This window comes from Lissotriton helveticus, chromosome 1_2, assembly GCF_964261635.1.
Source record: "Lissotriton helveticus chromosome 1_2, aLisHel1.1, whole genome shotgun sequence".
Taxonomy (NCBI): domain Eukaryota; kingdom Metazoa; phylum Chordata; class Amphibia; order Caudata; family Salamandridae; genus Lissotriton; species Lissotriton helveticus.
In genome coordinates, this window is record NC_136058.1 from 245,562,685 (window position 1) to 245,584,497 (window position 21,813).

Sequence of the window (21,813 nt, forward strand, 5' to 3'; positions counted from 1 at the left end):
ACCTTCAGACCCATCTGTCAAAAAGATTTCAAGCGCGTGCCCTTAAAAACATCCAGTAAAAGATGCATTCCTAAGCTTTCCCAGGAGCACCAAGCCAGCCTGTCATTTAGGCAAACAGTTCCCTAGCACTTCCTTCATGAAACATAGCATGTAAACAGCTCCAGTCCTAAAGGAGAAATGGGCTGTGGAGCCTTTGCATAGTCATGAAGGTGATGACCTACAGTGATGACCAGGAAAATGAGAGTATCCCTAAGGTCAAGTCCTGCCGTTGATATGGTCTTAACGAATTAGGTACCCACTGCGACTAATTAATAACACAGTCACCACATGCACCTATGGTGTCCACCAAATAAAATATATATCATGTGTATCAGAAACTTCAACTGACTGGCAACGTGCAATTTAGAAAACGCTCACTAAGAAATCGTGCTCTTTATACTTTTGACAGTCTATAACGGCACTGCAACAAATAAATTCTTAAAAAATAGCAAAAACTGTAATGTAAAATAAGACATAAATGTATTACACTTCACAAGTTAAAAAGAGTTCTGTACATACAATTTTTATACAATGCATACATCATATTTTTAACAAATACTATCGGTTTACACAATAAATTTAAAATTGTTCATGACAACAGTAGTCGACGCGGCGTTTTGGTTACAAACCTTCTTCAGGACAGTTTCTCAGAAAGTATATCAATGCTTCCTCCATTCTTCTACGTAGCAGCGCACGCTATTATGGGGGTCGTAATAAATCTGGCAAACTATTAGCTAATTACCTCAAGTCCCGTAAAGAACGCACTTCCATCGAATCTATCTTCTCTCCTGATAACATTCTTCTTCATTCTACTGATCAGATTCTTACCCAGTTTCAGCTCTTCTACCAACAACTTTACACTCCGGAATCTCCTCCCTCTCCTTCTTTACTTCGCTCCTACTTCGATCATCTCCCCAACCTTCTTTTCCTGATCTTGATTTCACCTCCCTTGACCTTGACCCTACTTCTCATGAAATTTCCACTGCTCTTTCTTCTTTAACTAAAGGCAAGACTCCTGGCCCTGACGGCTTCCCTGTCGAGTTTTATTTACATTTTTCGGATCTCCTGATCCCTAAATTGTTAACCCTTTTTCAATCTTTCTTTCAAGACGCTACAATCTGCTTAATTCCGAAAGATGGCCGTGACCCAAAATTTTGTAAAAATTATCGCCCCATTTCACTTGTTATTGTAGATTATAAAATTTTTGCCAAGCTCCTGGCTCTTCGTCTTGATTCCTTCATGCCCCATCTCATTGGTAAAGAACAATGCGGATTTATTAAGGGTCGGCTCACCTCCGATAATTCTCGTCTTTTCTTAAAAGTTCTAAACAAGGCTTCCTCCTTTTCTTTTCCCGTAGCTGCCATTTCAGTTGATGCTGAGAAGGCGTTTGACCGAGTTGACTGGTCTTTTCTTTTTGCATCCCTCCAGTGGCATGGATTTGGCCCCAGATTCATTTCCCTTGTCTCCTTATTATACTCCTCTCCCAAAGCTTCTGTCCTAGTCAACGGTCAATTATCCTCCTCTTTTACCCTTCGTCGTGGTGTTCGTCAAGGCTGTCCTCTTTCTCCTCTCCTCTTTGTCTTAACCCTTGAGCCATTCTTAACTTCTATTCGTCAAAATGTTTCTATTTCTGGTTTTCCTTACGGGGATCAGCAATTGAAACTCTCAGCATACGCTGATGATATTCTTCTCTTCTTCGCCCATCCTGATTCATCCTTACCCCCTCTTTTAGCGGAATTTGATGCCTTTTCCCTTGTCTCGGGTTATAAGATTAATTCTGACAAAACTGAAATTCTTCCACTCACTAAGTATTGTTTACCTCATCAATTCTCTTCTATTGGTTTTGCCTGGAATCATACCAAAATTAAATATCTGGGAGTCTGGTTCTGCAGTTCCATTTCCTCTTCTGTTAAACTGAACATGAATTCGGTATTGGATCGCATTAATAAATCCTTCTCTTCCTGGAATCCTCTCTTCCTATCGTGGTGGGGTAGATTAGATTCTATAAAAATGATGATTGCCCCTATTCTTATTTATATTCTCTCTATGCTACCTGTCCATATCCCTGCTATTTACTTTAAACGCCTTGACTCCTCTCTTTCTAAATTTTTGTGGAACAACAAAAAAGCTAGAATTTCTCTTGTCTCTCTTCGTAAAGCTAAAACGATAGGTGGAGTTAATTTCCCGGATTTGCGTTTGTATCATAAATCCTTTTCCTTGCGTCAAGTCTCTCGATGGCTCTCGAAAGATTTGTCTCCTTTCGCTCCCCTATGGCTTTCTATTGAACGGTCATCTCCCCCTTCTCTTTTGATGAACTTCTTCGCTTTTCTTCCAAATCTCCATTCACCTCCCTTCCACTTTTTCAATATTCTTCCTCCCTTCTCCGGCCTCTCTGTTCTCCTTCTGTTATATCGCGTGAATCCTTTTTGCAACAACCCATTTGGTATAACTCCCTTGTTCTCATTAACAATAGACCAATATTTTGGTCCTCATGGCATCAAAAGGGTATTATTTGGGTTCATCAGCTTTTTGATGGACTCATTCCTTGTTCCTTTCCTCAATTTCGAACTCATTTCTCTTGTTCGAGATCTTTCTTGCACAAATATACCCTCCTGATGGAATCTATCCTTGATCGTTATTACTTGCTACCTTCATCTGTCACTCCTTTCACTCCCTCATCCCTTCTAACATTACTTTCTATTTTTCCTAAAGCTTCCGTTATTTATAAGTTTTTTTCTGCTCCTAATCCGGAGCGACCCAAATCCAAGATTGAATCTTCCTGGGAGTCTGACCTTGGATGTGTTTGGTCGGTTTCTCTTTGGGACAAACTCTGGCTTAAGTCCTTGAAGGTATATCGCTCTGCTTCTCTTACCCAATCTCTCTTCTTTCTATATCAAAGGCTTTATCTTTCCCCTCTTCTTCTTTCTTGCTTCTCCTCTACTTCTATTTCTACTTGTTGGACATGTAATTCTCCTGATGCTGACCTTTTGCATATGTTCTTTCTCTGTCCCCCAGTATTTACCCTTTGGAACCAAGTTTGGTCTTGCATCTTTCGCATTTTCTCACTCTCTATTCCTCATTCTCCTTCTCTTCTTTTTCTGGGTAGTCTTTCAGATACTCTCACCTTACCCCCTCATTCTGCTGGTCTTTTTGATCTTATGCTTGCTCTTTCCTTTCAACATATCTCCTTTAACTGGAAAGATCTCACAAAGGTCTCTTTGCAACATTGGTGGAACTCCCTTTGCCATTTTCACAGATTAGATGTTTCTTTTGCTTCCTCCTCCAAGCCCCCTCGTAATGTGGAACTTTATTGGCTCCCGTTAACTATTTACTTGGATCAATCTGCTATCCAGAATCGTCCCTCTTCCACCACGTCTGAGAATTTTAAACCACCCTGAATTTTTTTTTTCCCTTCTACTATTTTCTCTCTATGTGTATGAATTAGATTTATTGTTATGTTTACTCTCTAATTAACTCCATTAACAATCTACACATTTATTTGGTATATATTGATATATTTCTATCAGGTTATTTTCCTGTATATTATACTTCATCAATTTATTGCATATTTCTAATATACAGCTATGTCATATTTCCTTCTCATGTTCTCCTTTCCTGAGTTTTTCTTCTGCCCTTTTTCTTTTTTCTTTTCTGTTCTTCTTTTCTCTCTCTTGTTCCTTCTTTCTTTTTCTCTCTTTCTTTCCTCTCCCTCCCCTCTCTTTAAAACTTATAAAATGCTTAGGTATTGATTCTTGACATTAGGAATATTATAACCTTCTTGCTTTTGTATATTCTGCATACAATTCCCTTTGTCCTTGTTTATTCAAGTATATTAATAAAGCTTTCAAACACAAAAGAGAGTTGAGGTAGAGGATATATTGAGAGTTGGATAGGGTGAGAAATAGTGTAGTGCATTGGATATGTTGAATTCGAAGAAAAGTAATAAATATGTAGATCCATAAGTACATGGAAGATATATAGATGCATAAAGGAAGTTAGTTTATGTAGATTAAAGATGCATTAAATAAAAAAAAATAAAAAAAATAAAGTATATCTTAATGGATATACCGCTCAGTTGTTCCTTCTGGGGTCATGCGTTATACTAGTGTCCTGATTTTGGTACACATTCGAGACAACAGAATAACCCGCTTGATCAGACTGGGTATTCTTGTGTTTGATAATATCTTATGTTTAAATCTTTAAATACTGCGCTATGTCGGAGGGGCCACCGGTTAGTTTTGTGGTTGGTTTCCGCATTCAAGTATAATGATATACTTATCGCTGTAGCCGCGTGCTCAATATGCTTCGTCAGCTAGTTCTAGACATGGGGAAATCCTCACGATATCTAGAGCATCTGATTTAAAATAGTCGGCCTCCCTGCTCCTCCGAACACAGCGTCCCGGGGTTCTGTCTGTTTCAATTTCCTAACCTTTCCCCTGGTCCCAGACCTTTTAACAGGGGGCCTCCTATATTTTCTTTGCTACAGTGATGACCTACACCTCTGGAGATCTAGGCTTTAGTCCCAGCTTCAACAGATGATTCATTTATGTTTCTCGGAAAACCATGTTAGCTGGATGGAACACAAATTATTAGTATGTGTGATGAAAAACTATAGAAAAAAATGTGTTCAGAGTTGTGTCTGCTATTGTCTATATTAATTACGATTATTGTATTTATCTATTATGGTATTTAGAGCATGTACCTAGCTACAAAACCTTTTGAACTAGCTTACCATATGGAGCTCTCAACAGCAGAATTGTAACAAAGTTACAGACTCCAACTCTAAACTCACAGTAAAATCTTCAAAATGCACAGTGGAGAGATAGGGAGGATATCCCCATCTCTTGGTTGATGGATGAAGGTAAATATTTAGGTTCTTTGCTGAAAAAATTGCAGTTTTTAGTTAAGGCCAATGTTTTCAAAGAGCTAGTTCCACAGTCTGCGGCCTGGCCTGGTTTATAGTTGCTTACTTCTGTCTTTGTAATTTTAAGTAGGAGTTGAGATTTACCTCTTGTCATTGTACAACACCTTGGGTTTTCGGTTTGTCTTTAAAGTATGATGGAAGTCTGGAGTGGATAGCTAAATGTGTTGTACATGCTGTATTGAAATTGATGTGTTCCTCTAATGGTAGCCATTGGAGTTGTGTTAGGATGGGGTGATAGGGTTGTATTTTTTCATAGAGGAGACCAGGCGTGCTGTTGTTGCATGAAGGATGGCCTTCACAGGTGGTGGTATAGATTTGAAAGGCCTGCTATCAGAGCATTTTTTCCTTCGAAGTAGGGAAACATCTTGGCTTTCCCAACTATGACTACTGTCCTGAGGTCTGTGAAAATGATGGGTGATTTGAAATGTATGGCAAGGCCAGGAGGCTAACATTATGCAATTGCCACTACTCACAGCAGCACCTGTAAAGAATTTAAAACACAGTCAGAATTCCAACACAATAAAAGTACAGAATCCCCAACCATCTTACGTCTTTGTTGCTGCTGCTACCTGCAGACAAATACTGTTTGAATGAGAATAGTTCTGCGTGGTTAACTGATGGTGTATGAAGAGTAATCAGTAGTTGTTTAGGAGCAGAGGTCGAATGTGAATCTAATGAGCGTATGTCTGCTTGAATTACTGCTAGTTTATTTGTTAGTAGCCAATTTTGATAGCTGCTATTGTGAGAAAGCCTCCCTTAGTTTTAAAAGAGACATTTCCTAGAAAATAATATAATATAACAACTTTTAAAATGGGAGGATTCTTGTGTAATTTAGCTTTATTAAGTTACTGATAGTTAGAGCTGTTGGTTCATAGTTGCCTGAGTGCTGTTTTGCAGCATGAGCACGCCATAAGGCATGTGGGTACCATTTATAGTATGTTCCTTTTGTGAAGCAACCTCGTCAGGAGCCTCGCGTACTTTAAATTGGAATCGTACTATTCACTCCCTCTTAAGGTGGGTATCGCTCACACGGCAAGGAGCCATGGCTTCTGAATGCTTAATGGAAATGATTGAAGGGCTCATTTTAATGGGCTGGGAAAAGCAGATTGGACTGCATTAAGGAAACTGCTTAACAGGTTGGGAAGCAGTGTGTGCTTATTACTAGAATCCGCTGAGGAGAATATTTCGAAGCATCGGTTGTGCTGTTGGTTAGTAACAGTCATTTTTGTGGGGAATTTGGAAGTGGGTGCATGTTGAGGATATTGGGTATTATGTTGTTTCCATTGTATTGTTGGATATAAATATAAATAGTTAATTTGAGAATGAGTGAGAACAGGATCAAGTTAAGGGAGGATGCAGTTTTGGAGGACACTTTTCAAAATGTGACTGATAAAATTACTCCAGAAATAGGTAGTAGGATGTAAAGGAAAATAGTATGCTATGCTCCTGGCTAGAGGTTTAGGTTCTGAAGAGGGGGAATAATAGTCTGGTGGAGAGGCTTCTTCTCAAGAGAGAAAAAGAGGAAGGGTCTCCTTGAAGTCAATATCACACAACTAAAGAAAAGGAAATCTGCAGAGGCAGATCACGGGTGTTGTGACCTCTCGAATCTGTGTTGACTTGAGGACACATGTGGACGTCAGGATGAAGGCACAGGAAAAGAAAGGTACATTTTAATAAAGGGACATAATCATACAGTGTTTCGGTGTGATGAGTCCTTAGGCAGTATTAAGGTTGACTTAAGTTGGTCTTCAGATTTTGCAGGACTGTGGGAGTATCCCACAAACAGAACCCAAAGTGGGTGCAAAGGACATTCATATGGAGGCTTTGAGTAACCCTTTAGCGGTCTATATGTTTGATCATTTGTTGCTTAAGCACTCACTTGCTCCGGAATGGTCTCCTGCTGCGCATTTCACAGATTATGTTGTGACCTGGTTAAGGAAACAAATCCTCAAGGAAGTAAGAATGAAATTGAGTTCTGAATGTCTAAGATTTAGCTAACCAAGTAAAGTGACTGTGACACCCAAGTTAGATACACAAATGTTGGCATTATAGGGAAAGGTGGATGTGATCTATGGCAGGGATTAGATAAAGGTTTGAGATTGTGTCAAGACATACTGCTTGATGTTCCGGGGCCTTTAAGGAAGATTTTTGACATGGCGGAGGAAATAAGACATTGTTGGATGTGGATGAATTAAGTCCAGATTTGTCTAAGTTGGAGGACACGGTGGTTCAGGAATTGGTGGACACGGTGGTTCAGGAATTGGTGGAGAAAGATGCATTTGTGAAAGTGTTTCAGAAATTGCAAGGGTTTGTAAGCAATATTTTTCTTGTGGATAAGAAGGACAAGGGAATGTGAGTGATAAATTTGAGGCATCAAAACAACTCAGCGGTTTATCACCATTTCAAAATGGAAGGCATGCGTATGTAATGGGACATTTTACAGACAGGTGATTGGTTAAATTGTTTGGATTTGAAGGATACTTATTTGACAATTCCAATTTGGGAACCTAGTCAGAGTTTCTTGAAGTTCAGGTGAGGTGTTTGCCTGCCTTTTGGTCTTTCATTGGCCATGAGGCAAATTTCTGGAGGGTATTGGAGATGCCAGGACTTTCACAATGGGCTACATCACAATGGGCTACATCGCTTATTTAGGAATCCTGGGCACCAGGTAAGTGAAAGATGTAGAGCAAAAAGGGGGTTTCTGGTGTTTGGCAAGATATTTTGATCCTGTTTCAGTGGGTGTCGCAGAAAAAAGTTAATGATTTATCAAAAATGTTTGAGAGAGGATAGCCTTAGACATCAATTAATGTTCATGGATCAGCGATTACTGAGAGGCACGCTTCGTTTGATGGTTTAACAGTAGGCCAGGATGATTTGGTAAAAACATTATTGAGAAGCATCAGAATCATGAAACAGCCAGTTTCCAGGTATAATTCGGCTTGGGATGTTTCTAAAGTTTAGATTTTTTGGGAGAGTTGGGGTTCGAACAGAGGATTACGTTTAGAGAATATTACCTAGAAATTGACATTATTCGAGCAGGATATTTTCACATGAATCGGAGTGTTTTTATTTAAACAAAAGGATGACCACTTGCTCGGTTTCAATATGTTATGCTTTTTTTAAATAGAGTGAGAATTTATGTGTAGTTTGGTGTGTTTAGGGATAATGAGGAGAGAACATCAGGTGTCAGGCCAATGGGAGTGAAACAGTTGATTATTTTTTTTTAAAATCAGTATAAAGTAGTGTTGTTACCTACAACTTGCAAGTTGGGTGAAAGACGTAATGAAGAGAGATGGATGTGAGTTTATTAGGTGCCCATTCTGTGAGCGGTGCAGCTGCTCCTAAGGCCAAAATGATTGGTGGTTCATTGCAGGACATTTTTAGGTGTGCTGATTAGTGAAATGATGTGGTTTTCAGGAAGTTTTTATTTTAAACCTTTGGGTTGGGATTCAAGTTTGGCCACTGATGGAGATGGCCTGATTCTGAAGCTGTGCTGTGTTGGGAGGCCTCCGAGAGAGATGCACGAGCTTCCAGCAACCTCTGGCTGCCATAATACCTGAGGGGACTCATGAACCTGCAGTGAACGTCTGGGGATGAACTCGAGCCCAGACGCTGAGCCCCCCATGGCGAGGAGGGAGAGCAGAGCAAAGTGGCCTAGCTTCAGCAGATTCGATCTAACTTGAGGCTGACAGGGACTGCAGTGTCATGCAACTCTGTGACATTGGCCTGCGCTTCACCTATTGCAACTTCTGGTCCCCCATGGTCATCTCAGGGGGACTGGAAGCACATACAACCCACTGCCCCACGAGCAGCACATAAAGGAGTAGGCTTTCTCAATGAAACAGGACACAGGCCACCTGGGAACTGAGGCATGCAGCTTATCCTGATCTGCAGGGTGCGTGGCACCGGTTTTGTGCTGTGGCCAGGCACAAGAATTTTGGAGAGGCTAGAGGCACACATAGGCCATTGCGCTCTGCCTATACTGAATCAGCACACAAAAGGTAAAGCGACTCCCCCAGACACTGGCCCAAAGTAACGTTAAGCACATGGCCTGCCCTGCCCTCTGGGCTGCAAGGCACTGATGCTACCCTGCGGCCGTCTGCAGCCCTCCTGAGCAAGGGCTGTGTCTTTAAGAGCAGTGAGTTGCAGCGCCTGAGGGCCACCTGGGTGGATGTCTTGGATGTCGTGACCTGCTGCCCTATGCAGCCTGCTGTCTCTTGCGACACAGAGGGCCCACATGCTACATACTATGCAGAGCACTTTTGGATCCTTTGGAGAGGCCTCTGAGTGATCTCTGACGATGGGTCTGGTCCCCTTCTCAGAGTACAATGGCTGTGCTTGGGAGACTGCCACTTACACGTCCTTTTCTCGATTAAGATTTTTTATGCCCCCCCACCGTCACTGCAGCCCTACCTTCATTCAGCCTCCATCTTGCCTACTGTAAACACCTAAACCTGTGGGGTCACTGGGCCTCATCCTAACTTCTTAGATGGCTCTACTGAATTGAAAAGCAATGCACTCTGGCCAGGGACTGATTCCCCACTGATGATAGGAACCTCTGCAACGACGGACAATTTGCTGTGAGACTAGCGAGATCAGACTTGCCCTGTACATCGTATGGGGTGGGGGGGCCAAGGAGCGACCAATGGTAGGCCTTGCAACAGATGAGGCCGCAAGCCAACAAGCTTTGTTTTCGCTTTCTCAAGGGTGTGTGCTCCATGATGGGATCACCTGAGGGCCTCCAATGCTGCCCTGATTCAGTGCCCTCACCCAGATTTAGCAAGCTGGGACCTTCTCTGGAAAGCCATCCCATTCTTTCTGGCCTTTCCCTTGGAGTTGTTGCCCATCCTTCATGCAGCATGCTACCCAAACTCCCAGATCGTTTGTGGATTGGTCACCAGACATTTCCCAATGCAGGTGTCTGCTCCATATACGATGGCCTCAGGAAAGCAAACTAAAAGCTGCTTTTCACAGAGGGGGTTTCTCAGTCCAAATCGCAAACCCCCCTCCTATCGGGCTCCTTGGAGGCCACAATGGACCTAATCCCCAAAGAAATAACGCAGGTGGGGCACAGGTTAAAGGCCCTGAACATGAAGATGACTGACCTCACCACAGAGTCTTAATCCATACGGAGATCTTCAGCTTCCACAACAAGGTGGAGGGTCTGCACAATCGTCTATCCTCCCTGGGATCTAGAGTCCGGCTCATTCCAAACAGGGACCAGGAGCTTAGAGCCCTGAGATCGTTGACCTCAAGGACCGCAGTCCGAAGGACAATGTCCATTTCATCAGCATTGCGGAGAAGGCACAGGGCGCAGATGTTAAGGGTTTTCTCTGTGATTTCCTGCCCACCCTCCTTGGAATCACCTTCTTGCCCCTGCTTTAAATGCAGAGGGCTCCCAGAATACACCAACAGAGGCCCCTGGCACCGACCGGTCTGAGGCCCAACAGGAGCAGACACAACAGATCGTTATAGTGGCAAGAGCAAGCACTTGGGCCTTATGACTTCGAAGACCACAAGATTCAAATTGCGGCAGATTTCTCCAAGGAGACAAATGACAGTTGGAGGGCTTTTGTCTCCCACTGGGCTAAGCAACGCAAGTGGGGCATCAAATTCAGCCTTTTTGAGCTGGCGCACATGTGGGTCACCATGGACAGCAGAGTATGGAGAAATGTATTGCAAGTCAGAGATAAAATTGGGTGGGATCAGAAGTAAATGACATTCGGCTTGTGCACAAAACAACATAATTGTGCATCCGGCCTGAAGGAGAACTACGTGTAAATTCTTACACCCATGCCTTAAGCACTTTCCTGGTGTTTGATAGGGCTTTGCAGCACCTTCCACCTCAAACATCCTTTGCTGCAACTTACCTACCTTGGAGAAATTGGTAGGTTATATAAGCTGGTGGGGAGATGCAGCCAAGAGATCAAGGTGAGTTACGGGGTTGAGAAGTCGAAGAGTTTGTCTGATTTATGATAGAGCTTTTGGGGTCTAGACACATTGCAAATAACTTATAGGTGTGGTATATGATGTACAGAGTGAGACCAACATGCTGGCACTTCCAAATATAGGAAACATGTCCTGTCAACATAGTCTCTGATGTATTAACATCCTTTATTAGTGGAAATGTTCTGGTGTGTTGAATACACACTATCTGTTTGTAAACCTCCTGCGCACAGAGCGTCAGTGTATCGCTCACTGGAACCCTTCTGCAGTCCTACCAGTGGGGGTATGTGCAGAAAGTGGGTTTTCCATGGAGGAAAAAAGTTATCTCTCTGGATGGATAACATTTGTACATCAGCATTTGTATTTCCGAAATATGGACTACTGTGCACACAATTCTATATTAGGAAAAATATAAGTTGCATGACTTGCCCAGGAGTACATCTGGAAACCTGTGACTGTCACAGCTTTCCAGCTGTAGTTCTGTCAAGGTTTGTGAACTGGAATAAAGTGTTAAAGTGTTCTCAAGGGGAGGTGTTGATCTCTGAAAGAACTGTTCCTTTTTTGTGAATTCAGACAATATATATTTTAAGCCCTGAATCCGTTTTTTTTTCATCTGAGCTTAAAGTTCCACCGGTTTCATTCAACATGTTGACCAATGCTTGAAGTTCATACTTTAATCTTATGTTATTACAGCAACCTTAAGGGTCCAAGCCTCAAAAGGTGGATGTGAGACACAAAATGACAGATTTGTTAAGTTACCAAACAGCAAGAGGTGCACATATACAACAATTTGCAATATTGATATGATCAATCGACAAATGGTTGAAAAATTGTCTCTTCTTACCGTGCTTCGCACATTGCATTTAAATCGCTGGCCAGGCGGGGACTCTGCAAAAAACATAATTTAATGAAAAATTGATTCGGATATTGAGAACTAGAAGCTGGTGCTAGGGACACCCAGATACAAGGGGAACAGAGGCTGGGGGAAGGGGGAGAAACCTGATTGCAAATACTTGACTGATAATCTCCAGACTCAACCGGGATGAAACGGATTTCAGACAAATCTCATGCAAAAATCCTACGTATTCTAATATGCGCATATTACATGAAACCTCACTTTTGCAAAGATTAGGTACCTCGCCTCATTCACTTGAACAAAAATGTTCACTTTTCTTTTAGCAGGACAGTGTACCTGGCTGTGCCAATTGCCTCAGCCGGGAACACCATCCTGCAGAAATAAAAGTGAACCTCTTTGGTGAAGTGAATGAGGCTAGTGTCACCTCATCTTTGAAAGGGTGAGATGTTATTTCATCTGATAAGCTGACATATAGAACATCTGTATGATCCAGAACAGAGGGATAATCAAATCAGAGGAGCAGTAGAGAACAGGTAGCAATACTCAATTTAACACATCATAAAATAGATACATTTGTAAAAGAAATGAATATTAGTAAATTTGCTAACAGACATTGTGACTAACAAATGGCATGTGGATAATCATAACTATTATGGTTGCATGATGAACAAAGGGGAACACACTTTAGTCACATCTATCTATCTATCAAAATATCTATCTATCTATCTATCAAAATATCTATCTATCTATCTATCTATTTGTATAAAACTGGTATCAAAAGTGATTCATATTAGGTTGTTTTATCTGAAGAAGCTTGTGGTATTGTGGAATGTTTTCAGCAATATCTTTACCTTTCTGAACAAACAGACTTAAATATACAGGAAAGAGTTGAGGACTTGGTGCCAACCTCACTGGAAATAATCAGTTAGGCACCAGGAGTGCCTACCTCCATTCACCTGCCAAACAAGACAATATCTGTCAGAGGGGTCAAGTAAATATTTCCACTATATCTCTGGGACGTCCAATGAGTGCCAGACACACCGTATAGCCATTAATGATTGATTTGACCTGGAAAAAAGAACTAACATGCATTTAACTTTTCAATTATATGAGTATTATAATTCTCCATTACTTTTTTCTAAGTGTCTTTTTAAAAATTCTCCCTCCTCACACAAAAATCACAAGTTTCTTCAAACTTAACATTTATTAAATGGTTACTAATATAATAGTTCAATTACACCTGATATGCAAGTTCTTCTGGAAGAGGTGTATATTTGGGGAGGTAGGAAGGTGGGCCCAAGCCTTCTTTGGTAATATCGCCACATCCTTGGGCCACACTATCAGGTTTCTATGCAGAAAGCAGGCATAAGGATTAAATGCCCACCGTTACCATGGTTATCGAAAAACTGGTAGATAGACACCTCAAACATGTGAGTCCTTATTCCGGGAATATGGACAAATAAATCTTACCCATGGTTTCAAAAGGGTGGCCATTATTTTCTTCATGAAAAATGGCATTTTACATATATGGACTGCTTCCTGTAGATGTTGGTCAACAAGGTTTCCTTTGCTAGAAAGAATGAAAACATGATTATGAAAGTAGTCTGGTTCGCTCTTTGATCTGATGAGAAAGTTGTAGTAGTACAATGCATGCAAAACAAAGCTAGTCAGTCATGTTTCCCACCATTGGCGCAAGTCTACATACTTGCAAGCTTTGCTGCTTAATAAAATCCAGTTCCTCTGACACTTAACATCCAAATTATGGGATCCTGTTCCTTCAAGAAAACATTCTATTAAAGATAAACTGTTCTGAGATGAAATATTCAACTATACCTCAAACACAAGCGTGAACACTATGCAATGTAAAAAGCATAATCATGTGAGACGAGCATCCAGGTTTCTAGTGCTTTACTAGGCTCATTTACTTCTGGTATGGTATGTATCAATGGTTTGCAGCTGCTATTGCAGTTGTAAACTATTGATAATTTGCTAACACCCAGAGGAGATGGTAACTGATTCATAAAGGGGAATATGTCCTTTTTGGGACAGCTCCCATTTGGGAATCTTTTTGACATCCTTGGTGGGAGCATGCAGTGTTATTTTGTGTATTGGTGACGCGGATGATAACTGGTGAAATATCCTGGCACTGAGCAGCTGTGTGGTCCTAGCTCTGCCTATAGTAGGTTTATTAAATGAAAAAATAGGATGTTCAGATTCTTACAATATTCAAGAAGAGAGCAGGAGGCTCTGATGTGGAGTAGGAGGTTGTTCAATGCTTTAGGAGCGATATAATAGAACAATGTTCTTTTGTTCTGGTTATGCGTATGCTTGAGATGTGTGGAAGGAGATGCAACTGTGGGGCCTGAGTTGTGCAGTGCCTTACATGTGTGGTGTGATGTAAGTTTTATTTTGGAGGGTGGGGATGAGTCTGGCTGCCTATTTCTGGATGGCTTGTAGTCTTATCGTAAGTTGCTTGGTGATCCCAGCATAGACGGTGTTCCCATAGTCCAAATTACAGGTCACTAGGATATGAGTGACAGTTTTTCTAGTGTTGTTTGGAGTCATTTAAAGATCTTCCTCAACATCTTTGGGTGTGGGAGCAGAATGCAGGAACAGCCTTAACTTGTGCTATCATGTCCAGTATTCTGTTGATGATTATTCTGAGATTTCTGGTGTGGGTTGCGGGTATAGGTCCGTGTCCAACCCGCCCCCAGTTAGGGTTTCCAGGGGGAGGTGTTCGTCCCGAAGATTACTACTTCTGTCTTGCCTAGGTTGAGTTTGAGACTGTTGGCTATCATTCAATTAGTGACTTTGGTCATGCAGTTGGTGAACTTGCTCAGGGTCTTGTTTGAGAGGGAGAGAGTGATTTGCAAGTCATTGGCATAGGAGAGCATATTAATGTGGTGGATGATGTTAGCTGGAGGGATCATGTATTCCTTGAAGAGGGTGGGGCTGAGTGATGAACCTTAAGGTACTATGTAGCTAAATGTATGGGCTTGCGAGGGGTAAGGTGCCAGGCTGACATCTTGTGTTCTATTGATTAGGAAGGAGCGGATCCAGAGAAGAGCGAGTCCTTCGATGCCAATCTCGTACAGGCGCCTGATGAGATCAGTGTGTGAGACTTTGGCAAAGGCTGCAGAGAAGTCCAGGAGACTCAGGGCTGCAGTGTCTCCTTAGTCAAGGATCATACAGGTGTTGATGAGTATAGCGATGAGTATAGTTTCTGTACTGTGATTGGGGATGAATCTCGACTGAGTGGCATCGAAAAGCTGGTGGTTACTGAGATGGTCAGAGAGTCGTTGGTTGGTGGGTTTTTCTAAGACCTTTGAGGGGTATGCTAGTAGGGATATAGGTCAGTATTTGGAAAACATTGCTTGGTCAAAGGATGATTTCTTGAGCAGGCGGATGGCATTGGCATGTTTCTAGGTGTCCGGGAATGTTGCTGGGTTGATGGAGGGATTGAGGATGGGTTTTAGAGCTTTGCTGATTTGTAGGAGTCATTTGATGAAAACATGGTGAAGCAAGGATCATATGGAACCCCTGAATGGATGGTCTTTATGGTAGCAAAATTGTGTACGGTGGTGACAGCAGGCCAGGAGGTCAGGGTTCGTTCATCAACTATAATGGGAAGTTGAGTTGCGACAGTGATGGGTCTGGTTGAGAGTAAAAGTTGCTTTACATGTTGAAGATTTTGTTACAGAAGAATTCCGAAAGCTTGCTGCAAAGGTTTTGTGAGGTGGGGATGTTGCTGGATGCAGCAGGAGGCTTGTGACTTATTTGATGATGGGAAAGATTTCCTTGCTGCTCTCAGTGCTGGCATTGTTGCAATCTTCAAGAGTCACACACTTGGTGTTGCGTATCTGCTGGTAATAACGTCTTAGGACTAGTTTGAGGATGTCTTCATTTGCGGTGTGTTGCCTAAATCTCCATTTGCATTCCAGTTGCTTGCAGAGGCGTTTGATCAGCCTGATTTCCTCTGTCTGTCAGCTGGTCTGTGGTTGGGCTCCTGCTGTTGGGTTTGCTCTTGAGGAAAGGCAGGGTGTCAGCGCATGCAGTGATCGAGCTTTTGATTTTCTTGATGGCTTTTGGCAAGTTACTGGTGTGCTTGGGTGGTGCTCAGAGAGGGCAAAAGCCCACTTCTCTTCTGAGATTCTTTTTTAAATGCGATGGGTGATTCCGGTGGTGGTAGCTCTGCGAGGATGCAGGGTGGGTATGCTGAAACTGGTGAAGGCATGATCAGCCAAGTTAATAGTTGCTGGTTTGTAGACTAATGTGTAGCTGATTGAGGAGAAAATCAGGTCCAATAGGTGTCCGGTGGTGTTGGTGGGTTCAGTAACATGCCAAGTGAGGCCAAGTTTTCTAAAGTTTTCCAGGAGGGCAAGGGGTTTGGTTTGGTGAGGTCATTTGGGTGAAAGTTAAGGTGTCCCAGGGGAATAATGGTAGAGGTGGTGGTGATGATGAGGGGTGCAACAAAGTCTGTGATATTGATGCTGTCGATGTTGGTTTTGGTCGATGTTGGTTTTGCTTTGTTCTCCCTAAGTTGGCAGGGTATACCCAGACATGGGACCTTTGCTCACTTTGCCACTGGATTCTAGTTAGCCTTGCTGATGACGGCTGATTCGCCAGAAACTGGTCCCAGGATGCTTGTTTCCAGTCTAGGGAAGACATGGCTTGGCAGTTCAGGCTGGACTGTTCCCATGAGGCACAGGGTCAGACGGCTTTGCATATGGACATGCTGAACTGGGGTGGCAGAGTGAGCTAAAGAATGATGATGGATTAAACCCGGATCAGTTGACTGGGGGTGAATGCTTGCAATGTTCAACACTCCATCCATCATCCTCTTTGGTTTTGTTGAATTTACTGAAGGGTTCTGGTGGTCTGTTTAAGACAGTTCAGCACAGGTAGAAGTTGGCTTTGATGCGTATCTTGAGCTTGAGGTGTTCCATATAGATGGTGGAGGTGTCTGTATAAGTGGTGCATGCTGATGGTATCTTGGAATATTATGGCGACTCCACCTCCAATCATGTGTCTGGCGGTTTTGACTGGTAATCTTATAGCTGGTGGGGATGGCTGTAGTGATTTCTGGTGCAGAGTTATGGATTAGTCATGTTTCTGTGAGAAAGACCAGATTCGGAGCATAGCCCTGCAGTAGGTTCCATATCACCGTGGCACGTTTGGTGAGCAAGCAGGTGTTGAGGAGCATGCATGCAAGTTTGGTGTGTTGCTTGGGTATTGTTTGTTCTGTGTGAGTGCAACTGGGTGTCTCGTTTGTGTGTGTGTGAGCAACTAGGATGCTGTTGTTGCTGGAGTGTGGTTGTAGGGTGTGGAAGAGTGCATGAGAACTTGCACAAGGTGCATTTGAACTCTCTTTTTGGTTGTGTGGTGAGGTGTGGCAACAGTGTGGCTAGTAGCATCCTGGGTTAGGAGCACAGCAGGGTAACAATGGGTATGGGGAGAACCAAGATTCCAGGTGCTGGAGCGATCCGGGTGCAGACAGGATTGTTTTTGGCATGCCTGCACTGCAGCTGTCATTAAATAGGTCATGGAAGGAGGTAAGAATACAGGTTACAGTGGGTGGGAATCCAGTGAGGTCACTTCCTGTGCAGATGGATGGTAGAAAATCCAGTGGTCACTTCATGCTCCGATGAATGAGGGGAAATCCAGTGATGTCACTTCCTGTGCAGATGAACATCAGGAAATAAAGTCCTCTTGCTTGGCTTCAACTTTTAAAGTAGGTTTTGGTGGGAAACTAGTGATGGCCCTTCCTGTGCAGATGGATGATGGGAAATCCAGTTAAATTACTTCCTGTGCAGATGGCCGGTGGTAAATCCCAAAGTACCACTGCCTGCTACACCCAATGGATTCTCAAAATTACACTTTCTTTTCCCACTAAAACACAGCACCGGCGCCTTTAGAATGCAAGCACAGGAATGGAGAGGCTGGCTGCTGTTCCTTGTAGACCACCATCCTTATGTTTGTAATTAGTAGCGGGGTCACAAATATTGACTTGTCTAATAAATATTCATTAGGTACATCATTCTGCACCTAACTGTGATGCATTCTAAAATGCAATCAATAAGCACAAAGGTTACATTACAAATTCTGAGACAAATCGCTCTCGGTGCATGTTTGCAACCATTTATTTTGACCTTTCTCTTAGTACATTGTTTCCTTTTTTCCTAACTTTCAGCATCTAAAAGCCACATATCTTTTTTTGCTAAGAAGAAGTGACCGCTTGCCAACTGAATACTGACGTGAATAGATAGAATATCAAACCTTTGCTGCATTCAAAATCTTTACAACGTTTAAAAAATAAACTTTCAGCCATTTAACAGGTTGTTTCCTTCGATTACCTTCTCCCTCACTGAAAATATTCTAGCCTACGCCCAACAATAGACTCTCATTGCCCCACCCTTTTAGCACAAGAAAAAGTTGGGACACTATCTTGGATACTGCATTTATTTGGGTGGCTAAAAGATCGATCATAGTCAAAGATCACTTCCACATGTACTGATATTCCAACTGGGATTCCCCTAGATACAAATTCCTCTTGTCACAGTAGATGAATGGAGATAAGCTTGACGGTGACCAAGAGAAGGATGTAAGTGTCATCACTGTTTGAGGAAGCGCCAATAGTCCTACATCTAATGCTTTAGTGAAAGATAGTGGGACGAGAATATAAAATGAATCTTTAGGCTTCAGGTATAACTGTGAGTTCTCTGCATACATATGACTTCCAACCCTGTAGGAGTCTTACACCTTCCATTACAAGTTAATAGCTTAATACTATCCCTTTGTAAACAAGAGTTTGCACAGTGAATGCTAGTGAAAGGTAGTGGGACGAGAATATAAATTGAATCTTCAGGCTTCAGGTGTAACAGAATTCTCTGCATACATATGATATCCAACGCAGTAGGTGTCTAACACCCTCTTTACAATTTAAGGGCTTAATTCTGATCTCTTTGTACTCAAGAGTTTGCACAGTGACTGAAATTACACATTGTGTAATAATTATCACACCTTTATAGTTTTCCTGATAGAGTCCAGTAAAACAAACCTGCAAAAATGTACTGGTGGAAAAAGCCCCCCAAAATTTAAAACATGGGGAATTTAGTGTGTTAGAAGCTTACTCCACATGATATGCTTCGTTTTCAAGTTAAAAACTCGGCATAGGGATTATTTACCACATGTGGTAAATAGCTCACCCTGGGGTAATGTATATAGCCTTCTGATTAGTAACTGATTACCTTTGGTGTTAAAGCTGGCCAAAAGTTCTAAATGGATCAAAGCCCTATTTCTTCCTTTATGTTTAATAGAAAGGTTTCCATATACTAATGGGTTCTTAAGTCTGGCTGGAAGTCACTTAGCGGGCCATCAAAGGTTGTAGAATACATCACTCTGTAAGATTTCAGGTAGCTCACAGACAGCAGGAACATCGGTTTAAACTGGGAGGTTGCAAGGCATGGAGTGCCAATCTATGGAGGCTGGGACAAAGGAAGAGGAGGGGGGCATTTCAAGAAGACTTAGAGTTAGGGCAATCAGAATGCTAGAATTACATATCTAGGGACTTCTGGAAAAGTATAAGAAGAGACAGTTTTAAGAATCATGTTACCTCACAACTTAAATGGTTGTATGGTTTCCACTTAATTTGCTCAGCCTTTTGTTCCCCAAACTTAGTTGCTTTGTTCCCTTTCCCTCTGGGTTTTTCCCCTTCTCTTAAGCTATCTTACTCAGATTTGTTTCTGTGTGATGTTTGCCTCACAACTTGAATGGTTGTATGGTTTCCACTTAATTTGCACAGCGCTTTGTTCCCACACCTTAGTTGTTTTGTTCCCTTTTCCATTGCGTGTTTTCCCTCTTCTTTGGCTATCTTACTGAGATTTGTTTCTGCGTAATGTTTGCTATGATTTCTGTGAGTGTTCTGCACCAACTATCGGCCTATCTCGCTCTTGCCAAGCCTGGCCAAAGTGTGTGAGAAGGTCGACATCTCAGCTTACCAACTATGTTGAGGTGGCGGGTCTGTTACACCCAGCGCAATTGGGATTTTGTGGGGCCCATAGCACGGAGTCTGCGCTTGTGGAGGTGACTGAGGCGATCCGTGAGTGCCTGGATGCCGGCGGGAGAGTCGCCCTGGTCATGCTCGATCTCTCGGCGGCATTCGATAAAATGCCCCACTCTTTACTTTTGGATCGCCTAATGGCAATTGGTATTTCGGGTTCGGCTTTGAGCTGGATTCAGGCTTTTTTGGAGGGCAGATCACAGCAGGTGTGGTTGCCTCCCTGCACGTCTACGCCGTTACATCTGGCCACTGGTGTTCCTCAGGGGTCATCCCTTAGCCCTCTTCTTTTTAACATCTATGTGACTCTGCGGGTTTATCTTGCGGAGTCCCTGGGGGCTAAGGTGATGGCCTATGCTGATGACACACAACTTCTGTTCTCTTGGAAGAGGGGAGAGGATGCGGTGGAGGCTGTGCAGCATTGCTTAGCCTCAGTGTTTCATTGGCTAGCAGGCGCACAGTTGAAGTGCAATGAAGAAAAATCGGAGATACTTCTGTATGGTTCAATCCCAAAGGATTTCAGGGATAGGCTATGGCCCTCTGATTTCCCACGTCCAACTGTGAGCAAGGGCTTTGCCAAAAATCTAGGGGTTTGGTTCGATGAAGACTTGAACTTTTCTACTCAGATAAAAAAGCTGACAGGGACATGTTTTGGGACCCTCAAAATCTTGAAGAAATTCCTTCCTCTGCTGCCAGCGAGCGCTAAGGAGACGGTGGTCAGAGCATTGATTCTGTCTCGCCTAGATTATGCTAACGCCTTGCTGGTTGGCAGCCGGCTTATTTGACCAGGAAACTTCAAGTAGTTCAGAATGCGGTCGCTAGACTGCTACTGGGATTGCCTCGTAAACAGAGTGTTCGTATTCACTTACGTACTCTGCTTTGGCTCCCGGTGGAGTCTCGCATTAAATTTAAAATGCTTTCCATGGCTCACCGTGCTCCGTATGGACTTGGTCCTTGCTATTTGCAGAAGCGATGTGCCTTCTATAAACCTTCCAGACACCTGTGCTCCTCGGATCAGCTGTTAATTCAAAATCCTCGGTTCAACCGCCAGAGGCTAGGCGGTAACTCATTTGTCCGCAAAGCTGCCTTGGCCTGGAACCTATTACCGATAGCTCTGAGGAGTATTCCTGACCCATTGCTTTTTTAAAAAAAATTTAAAACGCTGCTTTTTTAAAACTGACATTTGAGTATAGATGAATTCCAATTTTCTGGAGTAAGCGCTGGGACACTTTCAGTAGCTGTGCGCTGTACAAATAAAATATAACATAACATAACATAACAATCCTGTGCATGTTGCCTCTACCTTGATCTTACTGGTGAAACAACATTCTGGTGTTCTTGTGGTACTGAGCCGGGAGGGGTCTCAAGGTACTCTTAAAGGTCTTTAATGACAGTGTCCCCTGGAGCATAAAGTAATCTCTCGAACGGCCACTTGCATTATGGCAGAAAGGTAGTGAAGTTTATGGAAGACTGTTAGATATGCTAATCTGCATTATACCAAAAGACTATCTACCAGAGAACCATAGTGAGTGGACTCTACCTGTCCCAAAGCATGAGGCCAGTGTTTATGGAGAGAAGAGCTGTGCATCCATTGTGTTTCTCTCCTTCTTCTCCCAACCCATATTTTCCACGGGAGACATTGCGTTTGCTGTCATAAAAATTCTAGAAAGCCCGGTGGTCTTCTCATTGAGGAAGATTGACAGATTTGTATTGGATATCATGTCACCAAGTTCCCCCGACCCATTCAGGGTCATTACAGGGAAGGCAGATGGCACAAGACAACTATTTTAAGTGTCTTTGTCACACAAGGTAGGCCAGAGATGGTTTGATCATTGAACAGATTCAAACTCGCAGTGGATTTCATTAGGATGGACTGATTGTATACTTGATGACCTGGAAATTTACTCTACTGGAGAGGAAGGCATTCATTAGTTGAGGATGATTGGCATCACAATAGAATTCCCAGATCAGTGTCCCAAGGAGATGAGGATT

General features: G+C 42.6%; 1 protein-coding gene across 1 annotated transcript in view; it reads right to left on the reverse strand.

The window, feature by feature from the left end:
• LOC144800376 (vitamin D3 hydroxylase-associated protein-like) overlaps positions 1 to 21,813 on the reverse strand; it is a 652,021-nt gene that overhangs the window by 81,922 nt on the left and 548,286 nt on the right. The window contains exons 10-11 of the mRNA XM_078671677.1: positions 13,236 to 13,335; positions 11,754 to 11,797 (exon numbers count right to left, since the gene is read on the reverse strand). Of these exons, the coding sequence (XP_078527803.1) occupies positions 11,754 to 11,797; positions 13,236 to 13,335 (144 nt within the window). The remainder of the gene's footprint in view (positions 1 to 11,753; positions 11,798 to 13,235; positions 13,336 to 21,813) is intronic.